Below are 24,978 nucleotides of genomic sequence, written 5' to 3'. Positions count from 1 at the left end.
TGCGATGCAAAACAGCCGGCCGCGGCAATTTGCACAGGTAAGCACCGAGTTAAGAATCTCAAAGGCTGTGCTTTCAATTCATCAGGGGCGTCGGGCCGCATGAATTTCGTTCGAGGTCGTCGCCGTGTCTTTGAAGTTAATCGGAGTAAACCGTCGCGATCCTGGTGTCGATTCGTCCCTACGAGTGGGTGCGAAATTGAAACCCTCCCTTTCATATCGTTGTCATTCAGTCATCGAACGTGCCTATTTTTCAAACAAATTTCGAAGAAACTAGCGGATCAGGGTATTATGAATGGAAACTTGAAAATTGGCAAGATTGACCGATAGCGAGCCAGGAAGTTTATTTTTCGCGTTTTAAGTGTAGATTAGTAAAAGATACGAATCGAGCGCACTACTTTTGTGGTTCGATTTTTAAGGTGCAGGACAATCCTTGAGAATTATTAAATTACATAACATAATGACGATACTGTGGTAATAATAATCCTACGAAATGCTATGTAAGATGACGCTGAACTTTATGAAAATTGAACACAGTGGGGATATTTTTTATTCATCCTGTGAATATTTCAACTTTTACTTTCATGATTTATACAAAGTTTCACGAGAAATATTTATGATCCGTTTTTCAGACAAAATTATAGTTCACAACTGTTCGTTAATATTTCTATCCTAAATACCAGTAATTTTGAATCGAATAAAAAATAAGATAAATTTACGAAGACTGTATCTATATGTGGAAACATGCTACGAAATTTTATTTCTTTATATTTTAGGTACAATTTTTACAACCACGAGCGTTATTTGCATCGATTCGATAAAAGTCGCGTGGACTGTCGACCATCGAACGGTCGATCTGTCATCTGCGCAGTGAAATTCTGGTTTTGGATTCGCTGGTCGAGGGGGCGAGAAAGAAAGAAAGAGAAAAAGGGAGTTTTAAAGTACAGTTACGGGCTGCCATGTGATGTCGATCGTGGTTCACCGAGCATGGACAATACCGCGGTAGATTCGATTTTTGAATTTAAAGAGCCCGCTCGGGGATTGGGGTGAACCTGCCCCCATAGCCTCTCCCCTGCCCCTCATGGCCCTCTTTTTTATCGGTGGCCGCATTGTCGAAAAGTTCAACGTGCGAATGTCCACGCTGGTTTTCAATCATAGTCCACGATGAAAAGTCGTAATTAATTTTATTTTCAAAACTTGCCGCTAGTCTGATTTCGGTTTCGAGTACCGTCAAGGGAATCGTAGAACCGTCACGCTGCAGGGTAGGGCAAAGTTTGTAGACATCCATCTGGGTGATCGAAAAATCTCAATGGTTTATTAGATATGAAAGAATAAAGGACAGGAATCCTACGTAGTATCTTAGGATAGTTTCAAAAATTTATGACTTCACTCTTTTTTTTTTAGGAGGAGCAGTTATGGCAGTAGTTTTGTAATTGAAAACATGATAGAGAAGAGTCAATAGTTTATTGTTATCGAGTTAGCTATTGAATTGTTTGCAAATTAAATCATTAAAATTGCTAATTCGAGAAATGAAATTTCCAAGAATATCGATATCGGTTTTTAAATCGGAAAATAAGTAATAAATCGGAATTTTATTGTGTTGTTATATTAAGCAGATTTCTCAATCGAATTTAACGTAATTTGTTACTTATTCTATCGGAAATGTCGGCTCGGGAGCTGTATAGAGTACGGAGAGCATTTGTTGCCGGAACACTCGCGTTTTATTTATAGAGGCTACCTTGACTCGGAAGACCCAACGCAGAACTGAAAGCGGAATATGTGAAAACATCGTGGGCATCTTTAGTAACGCGTATATCGTTGAGATCTACTTGATACCGCGAGTCCAATGTCAGCTCCATTTCTGTTCGAAGAATATTCCTGATAACTTTTATCGGGATAGCATAAAGGTTTAAAGATCGTAAAAACGTCAATATATACCTACGTATGATTAAAGTACTATTTAAAAATAACGTGCTTTATATGCACAAACTTAAAACTTAAAATCTACCAATTCCTTCCTTCAATCCTACATTGCTCCAGAATACTATCCCGAATGAAACTTTTCATTTTATCTCTTTTCATCCCCATTTCTTGAAACCTGCCTGGAACCTGCTTGGAACCTGGAACCTGTATTTCAATTTTTCTGTTCGAAATAATCAATCAAAAACCACTTTCTAATCATAACTTAACAATTTTCCGACGAATACTTCCTTTCTAATCTTCAATACTTTCTAATACACCTTATTCTTACGTATTTTAAATTAGAATTTTAACTTTCTGTGTTAAAAGCACCCGATTCTCCTCATAATTCACCTAATACCGAACAAATGAACGAATCCCAGGGACGTACTCACCAGAATTGACCGTATTGGTGTCCGCGTCCACAGATTCCGTCTTCGGTTTCTTCGGTAGATCCTCCTTGTCTTCGTCGGAAGCTTCTGTCCGTCTTTTAGGTGTCGAGCTAGCGCTTGCTTTCAGCTCGATCGGACTTCCAGCGTCCGGACCGGGCCCTTGAAGCGTCGGAGGGCTCTCCAATCTTCCTCCGCCTCTTTTGTTGATGGGCGCCGAAATGCTGGGCACCGAGTTCAACTTCGAGTCTTGGTCGACCGTCTTCAAGGCGAGCGCATCCTCCGGATCGGAGTCTTCCGGCGCCGCAGTCGCCGGTGGACTGTGACAACCTTGAAGAGTGCTGCGACAGTGATTCACCTTGTGTTCGATGAACCGCACGATCTCGCCAAGGGGGTAGGACGCCCTGCATGCCCCACATTGGACGGTGTCTGGGGATGTGGTGCCTTGCGAGGTTTCCGCTGGAAAATTAAAAAATTACACTTTCTTAATTTGTTTGTCGACGGTTTCCAAAGCATATAGAACAGTTAAAAATAGCGGTATAAGGTGTTAAAGGTTCGTAGATTTTTACTCTTCTGAATGAATAGTATAAAAACGTAGAAATTCTAGAAAGTAATTTTTAAACCTGCAATGTTAGAGATAATAAAATTCGAAATGTAATAATGGATGTATCGCCAGTTATTTTTATAATAAATGTCTTTGTATGGTATTGTTTATATGAATATGTAAAACCAAATTGTGATAAAATTGTCGAATAGAAAGCTTAGGTATTACGTGATGCTCGAAATAATTTTTCAAGATCTCAGTATTTTATTATAAGTTAATTTTTCAAAGATCGTGTTCCGTGTTTGACAACATTCTGTCCAGTTTTACGCGTCTTACATAAAGTCGCTCACATGTTCCTATGAAACTAAACAGAAGACCCTCTTAAGAATTCGCCCAAAGCTGCAGACACTTTAGATAAAAGGATACTTCAAGTCCTTTCTCTTGAACCTGTGTTTTAGACCACCCAAGAAAATTTCACCATCTTGCAATATTTTATCGTGACGCTTTCACCGTCCACGTTCTGGATGAAAAGTTCATTAAATTTGTTCCGTTACGTTTCCCTTAAAATACGGCTTCTAATCTCTCTCGAACGTATTAAAACGTGGAGAGATATTCTGATTGCGTTTTAGAATTAGAACTACGGAACGAGGTATCATCGATTACCAATTAAGTTAAAAAATCAATGAAACACTGCTTTCCATATTTTATGACAATAATTAGATTGTAAGAAATATTCTCGTTTTTTATATTTCACTACCTACAATACTTCGTTATCAAATTATATTGCAATAACAAATAGTCTACGACCAAACTACAAATTTTTACGACCGGTTTGAAAAATTGCTCTTTTTACCATAGAATATATTAATTTTGTAGAAACGTAAATTAATGTTATGATAGCAAAAATAGCCTTATTACAATATGCATCAAGATTTTTACGACTCCTGCAAAAATGATAAAAGAGAAAAAGACGTCTCCTACACGATAGTTCAAGCAATCGTTATCACAAAATCTCACAAAATTCCCACAATTACCGCATGCTTATGCATATAATTGAAGCGCGTTCAATTACAGCGCCAGTTACGCAGGCATCGCGAGCTCAATTTTCATGCAAGGGGTTGAGGGTTGAAATTTGGTTAGCTGAAGGAAAACGCGCGCCGCTGATATAGAGATCTAATTTCCTTCTGTGCGAGTCTTATAATTCACCGTGGTTCGAGGGGCTAAGGTCCCGGGGTCAGCCGCAGACGTAACAATTCACTTTTAAGTGTCCTCCAGCAGACCTCCTGGCAGCATTCCTCGCGGCTCTTCCCCTTGCCCACTGCTTATGCCGCGCTCCATTAACATAGAGATTGGCAGGAGTTTCATGCATCGATCTCTCCCTCGTCGGAGTCAAGTATCCATATCCATCCGAATGGGGCTGCCAGTACGGCGTAAAAATAAGAAAACCCTGTATCATTGTCTTTCTGCCCATTTGTTCTTCTACTCTTTCTTCAGATGTAATAGGTGTTTTAATACAGAAAACATTATAACATATAGTTTGATTTGGCTGTGTTGTACAAATATTTCGGAGGAGCTTCTTAGCGGACTTCTTTTTATGGTAGGGATGAAGGTCCATATTTGGATAGCCTGTGGCTATTCCTTTTGCCCGTTTTCGTAGGTGCGCGGACACCGTTCGATTCTTTCGGGGCGGAGCTCTGATTGACCACTGGCCAGCGCGCAAACGCAGATCGGATGACCCTGCGTATGTAACATCACCTTTCGTTTGAGTGGGATTGTTAGGCAGTTGCATGGAAAGGTTTCAGCGGTGGATTTGTACCACTTTTGCAATATTTTGATCAAAATTTATCACACGGCGCTCATTAATCATTTAGACATCATGTAACTTCGTACTTAGTGGCATTGTTGGTCCTGATGGAAGTACTCGTATATCGATCTGTGTTTTAAATATTGCAATACTTACTTAATAATGAAATTGTACTTGTTCAGATCGTTTCTTATAATTTTCATTTCACGATTTCATTATTCTTGCCTGGCTTTAATTAATTCACCCTCGAAAACACTAATTTCTACTTACTGTAATCGATAAAGGATATAAACAGATGAATTATTACTCACGAAGAGAACAAGGGAAAACAACGTCAGAATTCGAACAAGTAAATTTACTTCTAGGTCTTATCATATCTTGTGCAGCATCACTATCGAGCCTTTTCTCTGAAGAGGAACGTTTTCAACACCCCTATAACCGGAAGAATCCATATCTGTTGCCAACAACTATATCCAAATCTTAACCAACATAACTGAATCTATACTCGCACACTTCCTGCGAGGATACAATATTTTAACCATTCCTTCAACATCCCCAGCAAAAAGACGCGACCTTAGAACCAACAAAACTAACCATCCACTTAAAAAGATACACCATATACACTTCGACGCAGCGATTATTATGTATCGGGATGAAAAAAATGTTCAACGGTGAACATGCTGAAGAAGCAAACACGATTCAACGAAGAGAGACAGAAAGAGAGAGAATCTTAAAAGAAACTTCGCGAGCAGGACGAGGAGGGCTGAGAGAGGTCTAGGATCGAAGGCAGAGAACACAGAGACAGAAGAAGAGAAACGGGACATAGAGAAAACGGGGCCTTGAATGGACTCGGTTCTGGGTCCGTTATTCGCCTACGATTGAAAAGCGCTCGCTTAGAAACAAGAGACGCGCGACCGGTCGTTAACGACAATAGGCTTTTGTTTTTTCGGGGGCAGATGTTGGACCGAAGCTCGGGAGCTGCGGCCGACGGGTAAACTCATGGTTGAAGAGGAAAAGAGACGAAGAGACTCGTGGTTATGTTACCTACCCCTCTGTGGCGTTCCGACGAAGGTGATCGCGAAGGAGGACTTGGACGACACGTGTCCGCTCCGTCATTCTCTGGTGAATCTCCCTTCGTGCATACACGCACGCGTCACCCTTCTAACCTGTCCGCTAAACCGGTCCAAGAGATACAGCGTACGATACGTATGACGTACATACGTTGTCGTTGTGTATTTATTCATTTGGCGTCACGACCCACGGAAATAAAGAATGAGAAATTACGCGAATGAGTGAAGTACTTGAGATTTTGAAGAATTTATGGAGGAGATAAAGAAGAGTCCTGTTGAGGATATATAAACACTAGAGATATCGCAGTTTCCTATTTCTAGAATTTCTTTCTAGTAAACTTTCCTTTTTAAGTATCGATGAATAGTGATTATTGTTTTAAATAAAACACGGAGTAATACTTATGTTTAATTAAAAGCGAAAAGATTGGTGAGTAATTGTTCTTGTTAGTGCAGATGATAATTTTTGCTGATTGATTGCTCAATGGCTGAAAATGACCAGGCTGATCTTTCTCTTAAAGAATAATATCAAGTAGAAATTAAAATGAAATTTTCTAAGTACTAAACTAGTGTGATCGTTTAAACAAATTTTAGGAGTAAAGTGTACATATACATACGTATATTACTAACATAAGGGATGTTTGGAGAATGTGGTGTGAAAAGATGGAGTCAGAATGGTTGACGCATCGTCCTTCAATTCATATATATGCAAAGTACAACTCGACGTGTATATGTATATTTTATCGCTAATATAAAGAGATATCATAGTAAGGAACAGCACTCTACTTCCTCTCTTGTAAAAATTTCGATTCTTCTTTCAATTTGTATACGTTTCATATGTATAAATCATTGAATCAACATAGACATATTTTGTTATATTATTTAATATATATATATAGTGAGACGAAATGTACTGTATCGTGGGAGTTATCAAGTATTTCCACCAAAAAGATACAAAATCACATTTAGATTTTTAAAAAATTGTTCGGAGCTTGATAAGCGTAAAATTAGGTTTCGAGATGGTAAGATTGGCGGATGGGAGATGAAAGTTTGGTTAGCGGATGGAAGTAGGTGATTTCTCTTTTCCGTAAGATTGTAAGGGAAGGAAAAGAGTTTAAATTGATTTTGTGGGTAGCTTAATAAAAATATAGTCTGAATGTTTCCTGATCTTCAGCGGAATTTATTAAAACGGATAACGTTTAAAGTTACCGTAAACGATAAAAGCAATGTAAACGTTGAATTAACTTTGTTTGCTACATTTAATAAGAATCTCGGTCGAGTAATCCTCGATGTTATATAGAATTTATTAAAACATCGTGTTTCCTGTATTTCATTTCTCTTAATTATGACAAAATCTTTATACAATATCTTTCGTATAAATTGTTGGCGTGAAAATATTTCGATCGTCTTGTTAACAAATAACATTTATCTGTTAACTCGGATATACGATTTAATTTATCGCTCAATTTGCCAACTCTTTGAGCTTTGATAACTTTCTATTGCAGACATACCAAATTAAATGCGTTTTTAAATAAAACTTTAACTACACACAAGTTCTTCAAAATATAATATGTTTCGTTATGTAAAACTAATTCTCATGCCGGTAATTAGCTAGATTCATTATTCCAAATCTATTGCAGTTATCAATCCTAAATTTTAAAAATTCCTGGAAAGAAGTTCTTACACTTTCTTTTAAAATATGTATAAATTCACGAATTAAAAAGATGTCCAGATGGAATAGACTTATTTCAGTTCTTATCGATTCGAAAGTTATTTTGCCTCCAATATAGAGAAAAGCTTTTGTTTAAGTTCCTGATTCTCGATTCGATTCGATTCTTCCCGATGGCTGACATAAATACGCTAACAGAAAGCAAGCTTACCGGCCACAAGAGTAAAAGTAACATCCACCAATAAAAGGATGCCGCGAATAGCTAGGAAAAGATAACATAAAAATGCAATATTGCCCCGCGAATGTAAGTTGGATTGCTTACAAATTGGTCCATACATCCGTAATGCCTCGATCACTGTACCGCGTGTCTCCCTTATTGCGAAGAGACTTCGTAATTTCCATCGACGAATGGAGGGGCAAATGCGTATGGGAATCGCTGCAGGAAACGTCCTGGAGCTTATTAGTCCTTCACATTAATTTTCTTTCGTTTGCCGTTCGAGTTAGATGAAACGCTCAACCAAGGGAATCGACTCCACGCGTCGATTAGTCACGACGATCTCCGATATTAAATTCTGAATCGTTTCCTTCGAATAATCTTTTTCCTTCTCGAAAAGTTAGTCGCTCGATCAAATCTCTAGCTTTTAAGTTCGCTGATAGTTGAATTTTAAGTGAATTTCAGATAAATAATAATGCCCGAGTGATATTAAATTTCGCTATTTTTTGAACTGTTAATTGTTTGGCATTGACCGATTAACATTAATGTTAGTTTTAATTATCAGATTGATTCAAACGTTCATTTCTTGATTCTTGGAACATTTTCTTTTATTCTGATAATATTATAAGTTCTCTTCATTCGCACTTTTCAAAATCGATCTCGATAAATGAAACAAGACGTGGAAGAAATTTAATAGACATTTTAATTAGACAGCATTTTCCAATGAGCTTCATAAATAGACGCAGAAAATTTTAGAAGTTTTAAGTTCTTTTCAGATTTGAAAGTATTGCTCGTATTACAGTCATATAATCAAGTAGACACAAGATCGTTCTTCATAAAACATTAAGAAATTTCTAATTCAAAACCCAATCACAGGTACCAACACAGTCAAAACTGCCCTTAACTATCTTCGAACATATCTATTCGTAACTATCGAGCGACGTTCCTTTATGAGCAATTTCCTGCAGGTTTAATTTCATAAAGAATTACTACACCAGTTCAATTATCTCCGTATTACACTTTCAAGAAACCAAAAACGAACGACGTCCCACGTAAGAACATAAACTATTGATTCAATCTTCAATCAATAAAACAGATGTTGATATAAGTACGATACAAGTACATATAAGAGATAGCACTCATGGAACTTACAAACTTATTCGCATATAACCAACATTTAATTGAACATCCTCCAACCTAACTCAATAACTATGAAAATGTGATTAAACGCGATCAACTATAAATTTAATAAAAATGTTCAAAATCTTAATATCAACATTACCAAACTTGTCGACAAAACAAAACGTTCAAAAAGTTGTCCTTGCTATTCTTCTAATTCCAATAGTAAAAATAAATTTCTGATGTAGTAGCATTCTAAATAAATACTAATCTAAAATCCTCCAAATCTTCAAAACCAGTCGTTTCAACGTCAATAATACGACATTAATAATACTTACACCCAATTTATTCCCAATGTATACACAATAGACATACACTTGACTAAATACTAATCCAAAAATCCACAATTCATTGAAATATCAACAGAACCTTCAAAAAACACCACGTGGCCAATTAAAAACCAGCAGTCATCGCGACTGACCTCCACTCCACCGAGACTCTCTCCACTCTCTCATCGAGACTTTCCAAAACTAATTCCGTCGTCACCGAATTTCAAGAACCAGACGGCTGCAGGTTGGAGCATCTCGGAACGACGTCGATTTCATCGGGACGCGGTTCCATTATCAGCTATGCCTCGCGTCGTTCCGTGCGTGGCTCGATATTCCTGGCGACGTGTGCCAGGAATCCATCGGTTTCTTGATCCGTCTGTATATTTCGCGTTTCCCGATGGATCCTAGCTGCACACGTACGCGCGTCCGTTACCTCGGTCGTCGAAGGAAATTGCCGCGACCCAATACTAATGGATAATGGAATTATTGGTTACGGTCGGAGCTCGCCCTAGGGATGATCGTAATTCAATTGCTTCGATGTGTCCTGTGGACGTTTTGACAGGACGGATGTCCTAACAAGGAAACCGCCTCGGGATATCCTCGCGTATATAGCTCTATTTCTTCATGTGTTGTGTCGACGTCGTTTGTATCCCGACACAACGTAGTGGAAAACCGTGGCTGGGGGAAAAGTCGAACAACCGTGTTTCGAATTGGTCGTGGATAATGAGAAACTACAGTTGAGCAGATTAAAAATAGAGAATTTTGAACGAGAGGTTGGGGAAGGTTCACGAAAGTAGTCGAATTTGTAGATACCTTTTACGAATATATTATGCGTGTTATGTGAAACATTCTGAATTCGATCTACACTTTTAGATTCTTTTCAAATTTTACCAATACAGTCATGATTATTTATCAATCATGTCTTATTACAGAGTCTAATTAACCACTGGAATTTACGTACAATATCCTACGAATCAAAATACCTGTACAATTTATTCAACAAGATCCTCTTTACTTTCATTATCAACGTTGTTATCTAAATCATAAACCCATAATTTCACGGTTAACAATCTGTATCGAAACATTTGTAAATCAGCCAAACGATCCTAAGCCTTCGCTCATCAAACATACAACGTGTATTCAATTTTAATGCAAGTTATATTCAACCTCCAATTTTGAACCAACCTTCACAATAAAGACGCTTGCAAATGAAATCCAATCTCAAATTGCATCCTTTCAAGTAACAAAATTTTCCCTCAGAAAACCAGAACAATTTCTCCTTGCAAGTTAAGGTTTGTTTACCTTTATGCGCCATTACGCGTCGGTCCATGGCGATAGTTTCCATGGTGCAGCGTACCAATTCCCGAATCATCGTCCACTTAATCAGTAACTCACTCGTAAACTCGGTAACGATCAATGAACCAACTCATCCTCAATTTTACTGCAACCAATTAAATAATTAAGAAACGAATCGCGTTCGAAGATCTGATTTCTCGCATGCTCGGATGCTGACTGGAGAATTTGGCAGGGCACAGGGCTGGCCAAGGGCCCCGACGACAGGATATCAAAAGAATAGAAAGGACCTACCAACGCGATCTCCGATGGTGGGGGCAATTTTTATACGGAACCCCCACTATTCCTCCTTTTCTCTCTCTCTCTGTTGTCTCCCCTTTTCCTTTCTCCACACCCGGAAACCCCTTCGTCCTTTCGACTTTCTTCTAGGGGTGAAGAGTTTTTAACCCTGGACCTGGCATCGAAACGAACTTACCCCACAAAGGACACAAAATGGCGGTGCCATACGTGTTTTTTTCGTTCTTCCATGTGGAAGACCCTTTCCCTTACGTACGTGGACCAGATGATGATGGGAAAAAAACGCTGGCCCATGGAGATAGAAGAAAAAATTGGACCTGGTTTGCGGATCATGCGCGTCGAAGACTATATTCGAAATCTCGTTTTGTGTACCTTCGACCCGCCTATTTTTATGGAAGGAGGCTTTTCTTTTTATATCTTACTCGATGATCGTTTTCCCTTTTAAGGCTCCGGTTTTTCTTTGGGATACTCGAAATCGTTGGAAACGGGAGCGAACGTAACGGCCACTTGTTTTCGAATGGAAACGGGGTCATAGGTGTAGCAGAGGATCTATCGTATCACGGGACACAGGAAGTGGGAGGAATTCAATGTTATGGTGTAGGTTCGTGCTTGAAGCGATTTTCGAGTGTTCGTATGTTTGAATACCAAGAAATTGGGATTTAAGGAAAACAGTCACAGTTTTTTGTGAAGTAGATCAAGTTGTCTAGTCACATCGTATCATATTTTCTTCAGTTTTAAAAATATCCAATTTTCATATTATATATACATGTTAGAAATATTCAAAAATATCGAACTTTCAATATTAACATAACATTTGGAGAACTTACATCTTCATCAAATATGAAATAAATTGATGAGAGGATAAGATGACCTTATATTTCATATGCATAATACCCGCATAATATGATCGCGTAATAGTCGTACCTATAGTAGTTTTGCAATACGACTCGCTAAACGATGCATATCTCCTTCCGTGTTTAAATAATCAATATCCAAAAAATCGGCGTTACCCTCAAACAAGATTCAATTAATCAACATTCTATTCTATATTCGAAATTTCAAAACGGCAAACGCATTATCTCTGGATCAGGAATCCAAAGTGCACAGTATCCTGGCGAAACTTTCCATCTCGGTCCACCCACGCAGGTTCACCGTCTCTTATCGTCAACGTCTGCATTGTCCTCTGCTTGGCACGCTATCTAATCTCAGGGCATCGGCTCGAAAGCTCGAACGAGTCCTCCGGAAACGCGGCGTTTCTCACGTGTCACGGAACCGCTTTTCCTTCTGGCCGACGATCAGATATACGCACAAACGGGAGGTAGGGTTCTTATTCTTCTCACGACTGAGGAATCGCGTTCTAAGCAAGGTGGACCCGACCAAGGACGCGCGCATAAGCGAGAGGAGAAAAGACACGTCGTGTTTCAGAAATTTTAGACAGTACGAAATCCGTGAAAACGGGTTGACCAGTTTGGGAACAACATACGCTAGATTCACAGAAAATATACAGAGAAACAGCTAGAAAACTGCGAGCCGCTCTCTGTCCCGCGGTCGGCCAGGCGGTTATGAGAAATATGAAATCTGGTTCTCACGGACTGTGAATGGGTACACCGCGGCGTATCTTTCTCTTTCTCGCCCGGTTTCCCACTCACGCACCGGGTTAGATCCTTCTCTCTGTATCGTCGCTCCACATGCGTATCGTGGGAGGATCTCCAGATCCCGGGGGTCTTTTGTACGCCTGGCCAGCAGGACATTGTCCATTGAGAAACGGCCAAACAGGTCCTAGAGAGCTGACCTGTACACCCGTCCCCTTTTCAATCGGCCTCCTTCTTTCAAGAAAAACCCCTTTCCTCATTTTTTCGTCAAAATAAATCATGTGAGTACAGTTATCCATGGTCCAGCTGGTCTTTCGAGTAGGGCGAACTGAAGCCATCGGATTAGGACCATATGCAGAAGTTCCATTTTTATAACTGTCATATGTTATATTCACTGACACAGTGTGTCAGATATTTTTCTTTTTCTTAAAGCAAATTATACTTGGCTTTTTAGATCATTACGATGTGCGCGGAGAATCATGTATTCTTCTTAACTCTTCGCTAGCTCTTCTTTATGAATATTAGGACATTTAGAGGAAAAGGGTGAACCTGAGAAATTATTAGGAAACGATTAAACATTGAACTATAGAGAACGTATGTGTTCAATGTTTCAATCGTTTTAATCAATTTTAATATTTGTATTATTAAGTTCTGTATGATATTTATATTAGATATTTTACGATGATATTCATATTAGCTGTATTATTTAATACGCTTACTGTAAATCATTTCATAAGTCAGATCTAAGTTTTTAAATGTTTAATTCATTCTGAATGTATGCAATTAATTTTAGATGGATCATTTATGCAAGGATCGATATATAATAGCTCGTTCGTTATTTTGTTGTTGAAAAATGAAAAATATTGAAAGTTTCGAATAATTTTAATTCGACGTATTTTCTATCGTCGTATAGAGATCAGAATACACTAGACATATTCCTAAACATGGAATATATCCCAGCATTCTGTCACGTTTCTTCTCTCCCATGGAATCTCTGAATTCGCCCATGCGTGCCCTTTACCGCCAAGTTTTCACCTTTCGTGTGAGAATCGATGGCTTCTCGTCTCGTTTCGACACGGTGGCTCGAGAGTGCAATTACCAGGCTAGAAACAAGGGAAAAACGTGCTATGCAAGAAACAGCTTTCAGAGGAACGAGCTTTGTGCAACGTTTGCATAAAAAGCGTTTACAGTCGTTACCACCCCTTTGTATCGTATTTTTACAGGCAACCGAGGAACAAAAACGGATCGCGTTATTACAGGTGGAAAAAGGGAAACGATACCGAACAGTCGAAACGTGATGTACGATTGTCAGCTCTTTTTAGTGAATAGAAGTAACGAGCTCAGAAATTTTCTAACATTTTTATTACACCCAAAGTCTTTTACGCGATAATTAATCAACATATATATTGTAGTATTGGTCAGTTGAAATATTACAGATTGTAGCTTATAAATCTCTCTTTTAGAATTTTAGAGTTTTAAGTGTTTTTTAAACATCATTTTCTTTGTTTACTATTTTCTAATGGGTAGATAACACGACAAGAGTCTCGACTATCTTTTTTATTTTATATTTAATTTATAGTAAAACAATTTACATTTTTCTCGCCTGTCTTATATATTTACATATGTATCCTACATTCTCATTTACAAGACGCGAAAACAGACTGTAAATGAAAAGAGTTTTTTAACAAATCAAAGATAATCTAAAAATTAGTTTTCAATTAAAATGCTTTACCGCGTCTATTCTGTACACCAGGATATAACATCACTCGTATTAGTACGGTGTATTAACGCCAAAAATCTGTAAATATCGCTCGAATTAACGAAAAAGCGATTACGAGATTACTCAATAAACGGTAAAACGAAATTTCTGCCCAACTCGATTTTCTTCGCTTAAGAATCATTATTTAAAATTTACTATTGCAAATTACTATTTCTTCCGATTAAAATTACTACGTAAACTATGTGCTACGTACAGCACATTACATTTGGCTGAAGACTTATTGCCAGGGGTAGTAGCAACTGGTTTGCCCGACGTGACGATCAGTTGGGAACAAACGGTGAGAAACGCGAAACGAGGAGATCGCCAACGCGACGAAATACCACGGATAGGCCTTTTGTATCGTCCGGTATCGTGACTGATTTCGCTGTCCCTTTCTTTCCTGGGCTCTGGTCGGTTCTCTTTCTTCGTTCTCCGGTGTTTCCCCGGGTTTCTCCGGCTCTCTCGACGCTCCGCGGGGCCAGCGTCGGTTAATTAGAAAGTTCTGTGGTAAAGAGAGGAAAGAGGAGGCGGTCCGGGCGCCGCGGAGGTTTCGTTGTTACATTATTCAAAACGTCCCTCCCGCGAAACTCGCCGGGCGTGTGCCGCAAAACATCCGAATGCAAACTTTTGACAACGCGCGGACGCGGCAAGTGCCGAAGCATGTCACGCGAAATAATTAACGATCGCGCGAGGCGAATTTTCTCGAGCGAGAATTAACCAGCGAAGCTGGATCGTTGGTTTTGGTGAGCGTGCGAAATGTTACGTTTCCGGGCCTCGTTGTCCTGTTGTTCGCCGAATTCGAACTGGTGGCAACCCGAGTTTCCCAAAATGTTATCAGGTACTACATTTCTAACGCGAGTACGCGTACGTGAGTGTATGTGCATGTAACGCTTTCTGGTTGTTAACTGTTTACGAATCCCCTGGTGCTTTTGGGGGTGTAAAATAGTAAATGAGATTCTTGTAAGGGTTTTTCGAGATAAAGTTATACAATGATGTACAAAAGTACAGATCAAACTTTGAACACGAGATTTTTTAACCAATTTGTAATTTGTAAATTATAACTTTCGAATTTTTCGAGTTTGAATATATGCGTATATACAAACAACGGTAGAAAATTGTTCGTTGTTTTTGGATTTTTATAAAGAGTGAAGTAATTTTCTCTATAAATTTTATATTTAACCCTTGTGTACACAGCCACGATATAGCTCTTCCATAGTATTTCAAATTTTTCCATAAATTTTGTAAAGATAATCAAGGAGTGGTTAATCGCGATGGTGTTTGTGATATTTTTAAAAAATATAGTAGAAAAGTAAATAAAGGAATTAGTAAAAGAAATACAAAAGAACGCGTAGCAAAATATTATAGAAAATATCAAAAATGGTTGCTCGCACAAAGATCAAGGTATAACAAAAGTATACTGAAGAGAAACGTTAGGATAGAGAAATTCTGATACTTTAGAATTAGAAATACGCTTGGTAGTCAGAACAGCGCGCAACAGCGAGGCCAGAGTTGAACTCGCCTGTGATACAAAAAACCTGACCCCAGATTTCTTTTTTTCTCTACATCATCAGATCCAGTCTCTAACCCCCCGCGGATCGACCACGCAATTGGTCCAGCCCAGCGGCGGTCGATGAATTATCTCGAACCCGATCCCACTCTACCGGTTCGAACAGCGGGTTCGATTTTTTCGCGAGAAAAAAACCATCCCGCTGAGCAATTTTGTCGTGGCCGGCCAATTGGAAAGCAGCACGCGAAAACGGCCACGCCACTGGCGGATACCGGCCGACCGTTCCTCGTCTTCTTATTCGACTTCCGGATCGGCCGATGCAATGGCCGGACATGACTTCCAATGTCTGGTTCTTTAGCTCGTGTTGTTCCATTCTAAAGGGACGTTTCGTTTTGTCGTTTTCTAACTCTGCTACGGAACATTGAGTTTTTATGTCTGAGCTTTATTCTTCTTTCGAAATTCTTTAACTTGCAGTCAATTGTTACAAAAAGATTTTTAATGTTTTGTAAAAAAAGGTTTGTTGTAAAGTTGAAACGAGAAATTACCTACAGCAATACAACGATATTTTTATCATTTTTCTTCAGCTTAAGAATGTTTTTAACGTAAAGAAACACGGTCATGATCATAATGACGAGGATATGATCTGGACGAAGATAATTCAAAGAACGTAATAGGATTAATGCTCCGTGCTTCGTAATAAAATTGATCGCAGAGATCTTTCAGCGCCTTCCAGGGCGTTCTTGACCTTTAAAATTGAAGTTTTCGTCTCTGGTCTCTGAACTATTTGCAAACAGTTCAATCAGATAAAATACTTTCTTCGTAAATATCACGTATCTACTCCGTTTACTATTCCCGTAGTATTTTTTTTCTTTCACTTTCTACAAATACCAAAAATATTGAATATTAAAAATTCACTTTATCCTTCAAATATTATAAATTTCAGAAAAATTAACTAATTATGATGCAACTCTTTCCAAAAGGTACGTAAAAATTTGATTTTCTGAAATGTTTATGTACTTATATTGTGTCCAAAATATAATTTTTTAAATTCTATTACATCCAAAATGTAACTTTCCAAACTGTATTATATACAAAATATATGCTTTCAAGATATTCAAACACAATCTGCATCAACTTTCTCAATAATACAATGAATTCCAAGAAACAAAAGGCGTATTACTCATTCTACGAATATAAGAACGTCCAGTTTTTATAGAAAATTCCTTTACGGTCAGTCGTGTTTCGTTGAAGCAAATATCCTGCTATCCAGCCGAAAACCGCGTCTCGAATCGCCGTTTCCTCTTCCGGTGGACGCGCGACGAAGGACGTGAAATCGGGAGGTAAGATTTGCGTAAGCGGATGGGCGATCGTTAAGTGTTTCATCAGAATTCAGTTTAGACGTTTTTTTGTACAGTTAATGGGTTGAATAGACGAGTTTACGTGTTTCAACACGGTCCATTTTTGGAGAAAGACATAATGAAGAAGAAAAGAAATAATTTTATTTTCTCTGATATTTGCTTTGTTCAAGAATATAGAAAAGAATATCTTTATTCGATGACTCTTTTATTTTAGCACACTATTATAGTTCTCTACATATCACTATCTTATGAAGTATGCGACATGTTAATTAAATCCTGCGACACTTTGAGTGAGCAGAAAAATTTCCTGAGGAAATTCACGATAAATTGTCAGTGAAGAATATAATTACTATTTTTAGAAACTAAATTAGTTTCCAAATTATTTTTAAATAAAAGAAACGGAATTATAATTAAATATATTTTGAGGAAAAGTTGTGTATTATAAAGATATCAAATAATGATTATAGAGTCGCATAATAAGTATATAATAGCCAGGATGTTTACAGCCATTACATATCAATAGCTAAGAATAAACGTTTAAATCGGAAACCGTTAGTTTCCCGAGTAAAATATTTATTAGTCACTCGATAAGGGTTGAAACGTGTGTCTATCGTGATCTTCAACATCCACGTTGAACATTCGACATATATTGATATCCTAGAGTAATGTAGTCTCCCCGAAATAGGAAAACTTATTACCTCGACAGGCCTATTTATAACAATAGACTTATTTTGGAAACAAAGCATTAATAGATTTATTTTCAATCTACTTGAAATAACTGCCCTACACCGCGCAGATATTCGCATTCTCATAAGCGTTTCAACAAATGTTTCTATACGTAAAGTACAAAATATAAAATAGAATCAAATATTCGAACATTAAATATCCTAGCTCGAACTGTTCCACTCACCAATAAAACAGTAATTTGCAAATGAACTTTATCTTATGCTTTATGAAGACTATTAATTATTTCTATCAATAATATATAGAATTTAAAAATAATTATCAATAATTGATTAAAACTTTTAAAAGAATTCATTTTATCGTCTACCTGTCGAATCAAAATATGCATTGCACTGTGTATACATCGTAACGATTTCATATATACCCACTAAATGATACTGTATGATTCAATGACTTTATATCTCTAATGACGCAATGCGTCTGATCGTACGATCCAGCTGTTAGAAATATTACATAAACCTACTTTGTAAATTGTCACGTGAGATCGATCCCTCGTCTGCACCAGGCCTAACACAGCTCTCATTGTTGTCTATTTAATCACACGCTGTCAGGCTTTCAGTAAAGCGGCAGTCAAGTTATGTCCAAGTCTCGAAACGAGTAACTGACTCGCGACGTTCCAACCTTCTGACAATTCGAGTCATAACCGGCGGAAAATCTAAAAACGAGACTCCACTCTGTTCCCCTGAACTTGGCGTTCCTATTTATAGAAAGGCCCAGTCAGCGTGTGTACGCGCCACGTGGTTTACATACGCGTGCGTTCTTCTGGGATATTGGACTATAACGGGTGACCGACACTGGGGAAAACAGAAAATCGCCGCGGAAATAACTGGACTTTAACGCCGCCTGATTAGGTGATCCAAATCCTGATCAAAAACCTGGCTCCTTATTTCTCTCACTTCAAAGCATTCGATTCGCATAATGGATGGACATCATCGTGATTGTCGGTTACAAGCTGATGGATAGTTGATTCATTGGCGAGAAAATTCCTGGAGGAAAGCTGATCCCGAGAAACACTTTCTAAACATGAAAGTAATTATCTCGAGGACACGCGTGATTAGTCAATCAAGCCCATCACCGCTCAATCTTCTCTTCCACAAGGTCAAGTATAGGAAAAAACAAAACTACTTGATCTTTAATATCTGTCGACGTTGTACCCATGAATTGGAAGGTTGCGTTTTGATCGTATGAAGACAGATTGACCTTCGTTGCTCCCTGACAATTAAGATGACACGGTCCAGGATGGTCCACGAGGGGTGAAACGCACCTTACTAGGAAAGGCGCTTCGAAGTGACCCTTGGTCAGGTAGGCGATCTTTCCCCCTTTTGGACAAGTGAACTGGCCGACAAAGCATGTAATAATACGAGTGGATTATCGCCCTGAAAGGTGTTCGCACCTTGGAAGGAGGGACTCGGACAATGCCGGACAATGGAGCAGGAAACCGACACCGCAAACAACATAAATTTTCTTTGGGCACCTCGCCATTATGCTCCACTCGGACATCTCCGTGTTCCATGGGTCAGACTGTCTTATTCTTCCCTGGATTCTCCCTTCTCTTTTTTACTGATGTGTACTGAGGGGACAAATAACAGGGTGATTTCTTCGAGAAGTAAGCAGGTTTTGAAAAAGCCTATTTCTAAGTGCTTGTAAGTCCATTATTGGTTGAAAGTCGAGCTGGATACCTCGGATTCCCGTGTATAGGATGTTTAGGTACAGTGTAATGTATTGTGATTTGTTGTTGTGAGATGTACGTTTTCTTTGGAAGGGAAATGAGATTGATTTAGGAAGTTACTTGTACAAATAAATACACTTAAATAATGAGAAATTCCCTAATAAAGAAATGTCAAATTTTACAAGTCACTTTCGTAAGTAAAATGTTATTTCGTTATCCTACTTGACAAAAATTTATGATATTACAAAAGAATAACTTACATAACATATAAATTAAGAAATTTGTAAATTAATAAGTTGTTAGTTATATCATTAGCTAGTAAATTATCGTGCAAGGGAACTCTGGCTATTTAAGTTTACTTCTGTTACTACTAACTCTATAACCGTTCTTTGCTACTTACTAACTGTACTTTTCACTTCTTTTAAACAACATCTGTGTTCTTCATTATTGCACGAAAACTATTTGACAACGCATCAAACATCCATGTACACAACGCCACCGACTCTCCAAATTGCCATTCTACTTCGTGTCAAAATAAAACGAAGACACACGTTGCTCGAAACTCATCAAATAAAAATCATACATCCAATAAACTTTCCAATCTACACGACCGACCCAGTCATCTATCAATATTTCCTCAAACACTTCTTTCTCGAAACTCCACTCTGAAAAATCGATCGATAATTCAGACTCGATCAGAGCGACGAGGACGCGAGGCGATCTGTACACGGCTTCGCGGTCTTAACCCCGTTTTGAGGGATCCAGAGGCGGGGAGGCCAATAACCCAGGTCGTCGAGCTTCGCGAACGAACCCGACGACATCGTATTTCAGCCGAAATTGCCGAACGGCAGATTGGACGGACGATATACAGCCACGTTTCGGGAAAGATAGCGAGAAGCGGTATCGGCGTCGTTCTGTCCTGCTTCAGGAGGACAAGGATTTAAGGAAAGGATGGTTAATTAATTTCTTACTTCTTTTAGTGGCCATTTCTTTCTCGTAGTCGATGTGATTAAAAATTACGGGAGAAAAACATAGTAAGTGACATTCTTCAAGTTTAATGGAGAGACAATTTCTTCATCGATATGTTATCCATACAATTTTGTACTATCATTAGGCATATCAAAGAAGGCATATCATATGCCTTCTTTGTTTTGATTTTGCAATTAAATATATGTACGTATATCTGTTTCCCACTTTCTTGAATATGTTGAAAAATATTAAAAGTTATATAACATTGTGCTATTGGTTTGTTACGTTCGTGGATTTATCAGATGTTTCTAAAAGACTTGTATTTTGGGATTTAACAAGTCTTCGTACCAATTATGCAAATGCATTAAATTACTTCCTTTTAGCCATTAAGTTGGCCATCAAAATATGAAAATCAACATGGATAGACTTGTCACGTCTTTTCGTTGCGTTCGTCTCTTCAATTACATACTCCTCGAAGTAGTTTCACAGGATTGTCTTCAGGATGTACAAAAATCGTGAGCAGTGGTTAAACAATCGTGCTATTTGCAGTTACTGTTAAGAGTATTTAGAAGTAAGAGTAACCGCGGGACGTTAATGTTCTGAGCTGTTATCTTATCAGTTGAACGTTTTCAGAAGACATCAGATACCTACTGGAAGTTTCTGATCGCTTAAGTGGCTGTGACGTTATTTGTCCCATTCTTTCACGTTTCTTTCTGTTAAATTATGTGAAATAATTTGATCGTGACAAACTTGTACAACAGAGTTTTCCCTTAACGAACTTTAAATATGCCTCGAATAAATTATTATAGATAAAATTTGGGAAGAATATTGTTGAAGTATTTCTGCAGTCTTCGTGTCTAAAGGGTAAAGAAACCGGTATTCTCAAGACATAAAGAGTTAATAATTCAGAGATAACAAAGCATACTTGCACCTTGTCCAATAAAGATACGTAACCATCCCATTCACGTCCTCGATTCCAATTCGAGGATCTTTCCTGGAGGAACCAAGTTAACAGTTAACCAGACCATAGTCCCTCTCGACGATTACCCTAGGATTAAAACTTTCCGTGTAACGACGAGAACTCATTGACAACGAGAACCTTTGCTATCTAGTAGCGGACGTCAATGCGACATCGGACAGCGTCAGGTGGCGCCATCTATTCCACCCGCGTCTCTGATCGATTCCCCCATAAATATTCCATCAATTAAAATATATGAAAAAATCCCTCAACAATTAACAAAAAGCTACTATATTACATTTATCCGTAGAAGCGTCTAAAAATCTTGATTTACTGTCAACCGTCGCTATTTGTTATTCGCATTTGTTATAGCATTTATATACTAATTAATTAAGTTTAAATATCGTTAAATTAAGTTTCACATCGTTTGTCGGTTACTTTCGTACGATGAGAAAAATTTGACACTGTGGAAACGGAACGTGGAAGCTAAGAGAAGAACTCTTCATTGGAAAAAAGACTATGTGCAAATACTTCTTGTAGCTGGTGTATAATAAAAATTGAAAATTCTTGTGACAGGTTAACTTATCCTCTCCACTTAACAGATTTAAAATTCTCGTCTGAAACTTGCACGAGAAACGAACTCTCTTCTCGCAGCTGGAGCGGGATAGCGCGCGACAACTTTTCCTCACGGTCCATAAAAGATATCGCCATTAGCGAGACTCGTGTTACAGAGACTTTTTGCGTAGCTCGCGTGCTTCTGGGATCAAAAGTCGGGTTCCGCGTGGTCCCTGGCTGCACGACCGCGCGAGAGACTTCTTACCTGGCCACGTGCTGGGGCCCGGTGAGTAGATAGCGGTTCGTAGAACGACAAAGAGGGAACGTGAAGAAGAGAAACGCTAGGAGAGTCTCGATGAGGGAAAGGGTTCGCCACGCGCCCAAAGCACGAAAGGTTAATCTGAGAAATCAAATCAAAGTAGTTTTTTGTCGGGGCTCGAGGCAGTTGTTAGAAGAAGAAAGAAGGAGAAAGCAGCAGATTAGATTGGTTGATTTCTAGTGTTGGAGAAGGATAGGTGGAAGAAGCGATGTTGAAGGAAGAAGATCGAAGAAAGAGAAGGAGAAGAGCTTCCGACGGGTTGCATCAAAGACAATATTTAACGCGCTCGGCATAGAAAACGCCGCATATGCCGTGCACGTGCCGACAGGGGCGCGTAAAACTCACTTTGTTTGCTAAATAACATCCTCGAGAGTGCTTCGGGCCCGATATCAAACTGAAACGACGCCCCAGCTTCGCAGGACGCCGCGCACCGAGGAGGTGTCCTGCTATGCGGGCGTAATTGCGTCAATTAGCGAGTCACGCTTTCCAACTACTGATAAAATTGCTTTCGCCGAGCGAAACGTCATTTCCTACCTGCGTCGTGATCAGCTTTTGCTCGCCGCGCTGAATGGATTTCTTTCGTATACTCATGACGGTAAGATATGAATGTATTTTATGGGCACATACGTGTGCCCCAATGGTCAGAAATTTAATATCATTTTTGTATCTAACTAATTAGTCTATACTTTCATATTCTTAGTAACGTAGCGATAAAAAGTCATTGAGCATAAAAATCTGAAAACTAAAAGTGCAAAATGGCGACAAGAAAGTAAGCAAATTGTAAAAGTGACCACATCCATGGTCTTAGTTTCAATGCTGATACAGTTTTCGAATTGTTTACAATCTCGTTGCGCCTGCCATTCGTTAAAACATTTCTCAACTTTGAGAAAAATAAGGGAAGACTCTGTGCTCCTTTTAATTTCATACGAGAAATATTAATTTTCTTCATAGTCAGGGTTTTTTCTAAACTTTAATGCGAATGGATTTAACAGGATTGATGAATTAATGATCGGATACGAGATTGAATTAAAGGAATTTCGAAAATTGTTGCAAGGTTAAATCATAAATTTGTTTATTAGTTGACTATTCCATTAATTTCTTTATTTATTTGCAACTTCATTGTTCGTTGATCGGTTTCTGGAGAAAATATAATATTTGTATAATATAATACTAATATCACAGGTTTTAAGATGAGCGAACTAGAGAGACATTTAATGTTGTCATCTAAGAACGCTAGATTCATTAAGCGTTATGTGTTAGAGCGTAGCTCGTTACTGTTTGTGCAGGTTTGTTAACAAGCAAGTTGCGTTGTAAGTACATACGGGATTATTGAATATATTTGTTGAGATCATAACTTAGAGATGATTAGGAGATTAGTTGGAACAATCTCAACTTCCACTCGTTTAGCTTATATATAGGAAACTTTATTCAAAAATTTAACTTGTGAATATAATCATTTATATGATCTGTATCAAGAAACCAGATGCGAGCAAAATAGAACCGAAAGTTTTCCTATTCAATTGTGGTATTAATTTTCCTATTAAATGCATTGACCCTACGAAATCTACTTCCAATTCTACGTGTAAAGTTATATTGTCAAAAATTAATTCTTCTTAACATCTCTGCTCTCGCATCGATTATTTTTAAACTTCTGCCTAATATATTCCTTATCAAAGAAACCATTTACCCCGTCATGTACAAACTAAGAAGTTACGTTATCAGAAAATAATAAAACGAATATCTAAAACATTGACAACCTTTTCCTTTCTTTTTTTTATCGGCTACCTGCACACGTAAGGCGATACAGTCCACAGGGAAGTGATAATTTACTGGCAATGCTGGCGATTCGTTCGTTACACGATTTTCCCCTGACTGTCGCCGATATTTCGCTCGATTCGACGTTGTTTTGTATTCAAACAACAGCTGCCTGTGCTCCTGTTCTTCGAACAGAAGCGTCACGGTCCCGTACAACGCTCGATATACGATTCCTATCTTAATTGGGAATTTGCTTATTCCGATAACGGGTCGCGCCATCGCGTTCACTTTAATCGTTGATCGCCGACCTGTGAAGAAATTTGTTCGAAGAAAGAAGAAAGAGAGAAAACGACCAGCGATTTCGAAAAACGATTTCCGTTCTCGTGATCGCAGCTGACAATTCCGCACGGTCGCTCCTGTTCGAAAATTTCCACTCGTCGCGTCGGGTACCGATAGTTGCGCAATTATTCATTTCAAGCATAAATCATACCGCATAAGCATAAATCATATTGACGCTCGAGAAAGAAACTTTTTAAGGAATCATAGTTTTAATTGACTCAGACTATAGCTGGGCCGCAAATGAGTAACTGTGAAGGTTCTTTTATTTAAAAAAAGGGAAGAGAAAAAAAATCAGTCCGAATTTGAAGTTAGAATGTATTTTTGTAATGTTAACAAGTATCTGAAGATTTAGCAAAGCATAAAAGAATTGTCAGTCGATGAGAGATTACTTCTTTCTTGTTAAAATATTAAGAGGCTTCTTACTTATCGAAATAAAAATAGAACCGAGGCATAAAATTGGAAGAATTACAGCAGAGTTAAGACAGAAAATTCTCAGCATTTTTCTCTTCTTCGCATCAAGAAAAATACGCGTACTTTAATCTCGCTACGTTCTTCCTTAATAATATTTTCCTACTAATAAATTTCCTTCAAGGAAAATATGATAAAATCGTTCTTCAGGCGTGTGATTTCTTATTTCAATCCCTATGCTTTAATGCTTTCTTAAAACAAGAAAACATTCATGAAAACCTGTAGCAGAGTGAAAATAACCGAAAATTTATTTGTCAAGATTCGTAAAATACAAAATTATCGAAGCCGCTGTGGTAAATTGCAAA

At 38.3% G+C, this 24,978-nt stretch overlaps 1 protein-coding gene across 1 annotated transcript in view; it reads right to left on the bottom strand.

Moving 5' to 3' along the window:
* The window catches only part of Cph (BCL11 transcription factor chronophage), a 48,616-nt gene that overhangs the window by 18,614 nt on the left and 5,024 nt on the right, over nucleotides 1–24,978 (bottom strand). The window contains exon 2 of the mRNA XM_033332834.2: nucleotides 2,352–2,804. Within this exon, the coding sequence (XP_033188725.1) occupies nucleotides 2,352–2,804 (453 nt within the window). The remainder of the gene's footprint in view (nucleotides 1–2,351; nucleotides 2,805–24,978) is intronic.

Source organism: Bombus vancouverensis, chromosome 5 (assembly GCF_051014615.1).
Source record: "Bombus vancouverensis nearcticus chromosome 5, iyBomVanc1_principal, whole genome shotgun sequence".
Classification (NCBI taxonomy): domain Eukaryota; kingdom Metazoa; phylum Arthropoda; class Insecta; order Hymenoptera; family Apidae; genus Bombus; species Bombus vancouverensis.
Note: the sequence above shows the minus strand (reverse complement) of the source record. Positions and strands in the feature narration are given on the sequence as shown.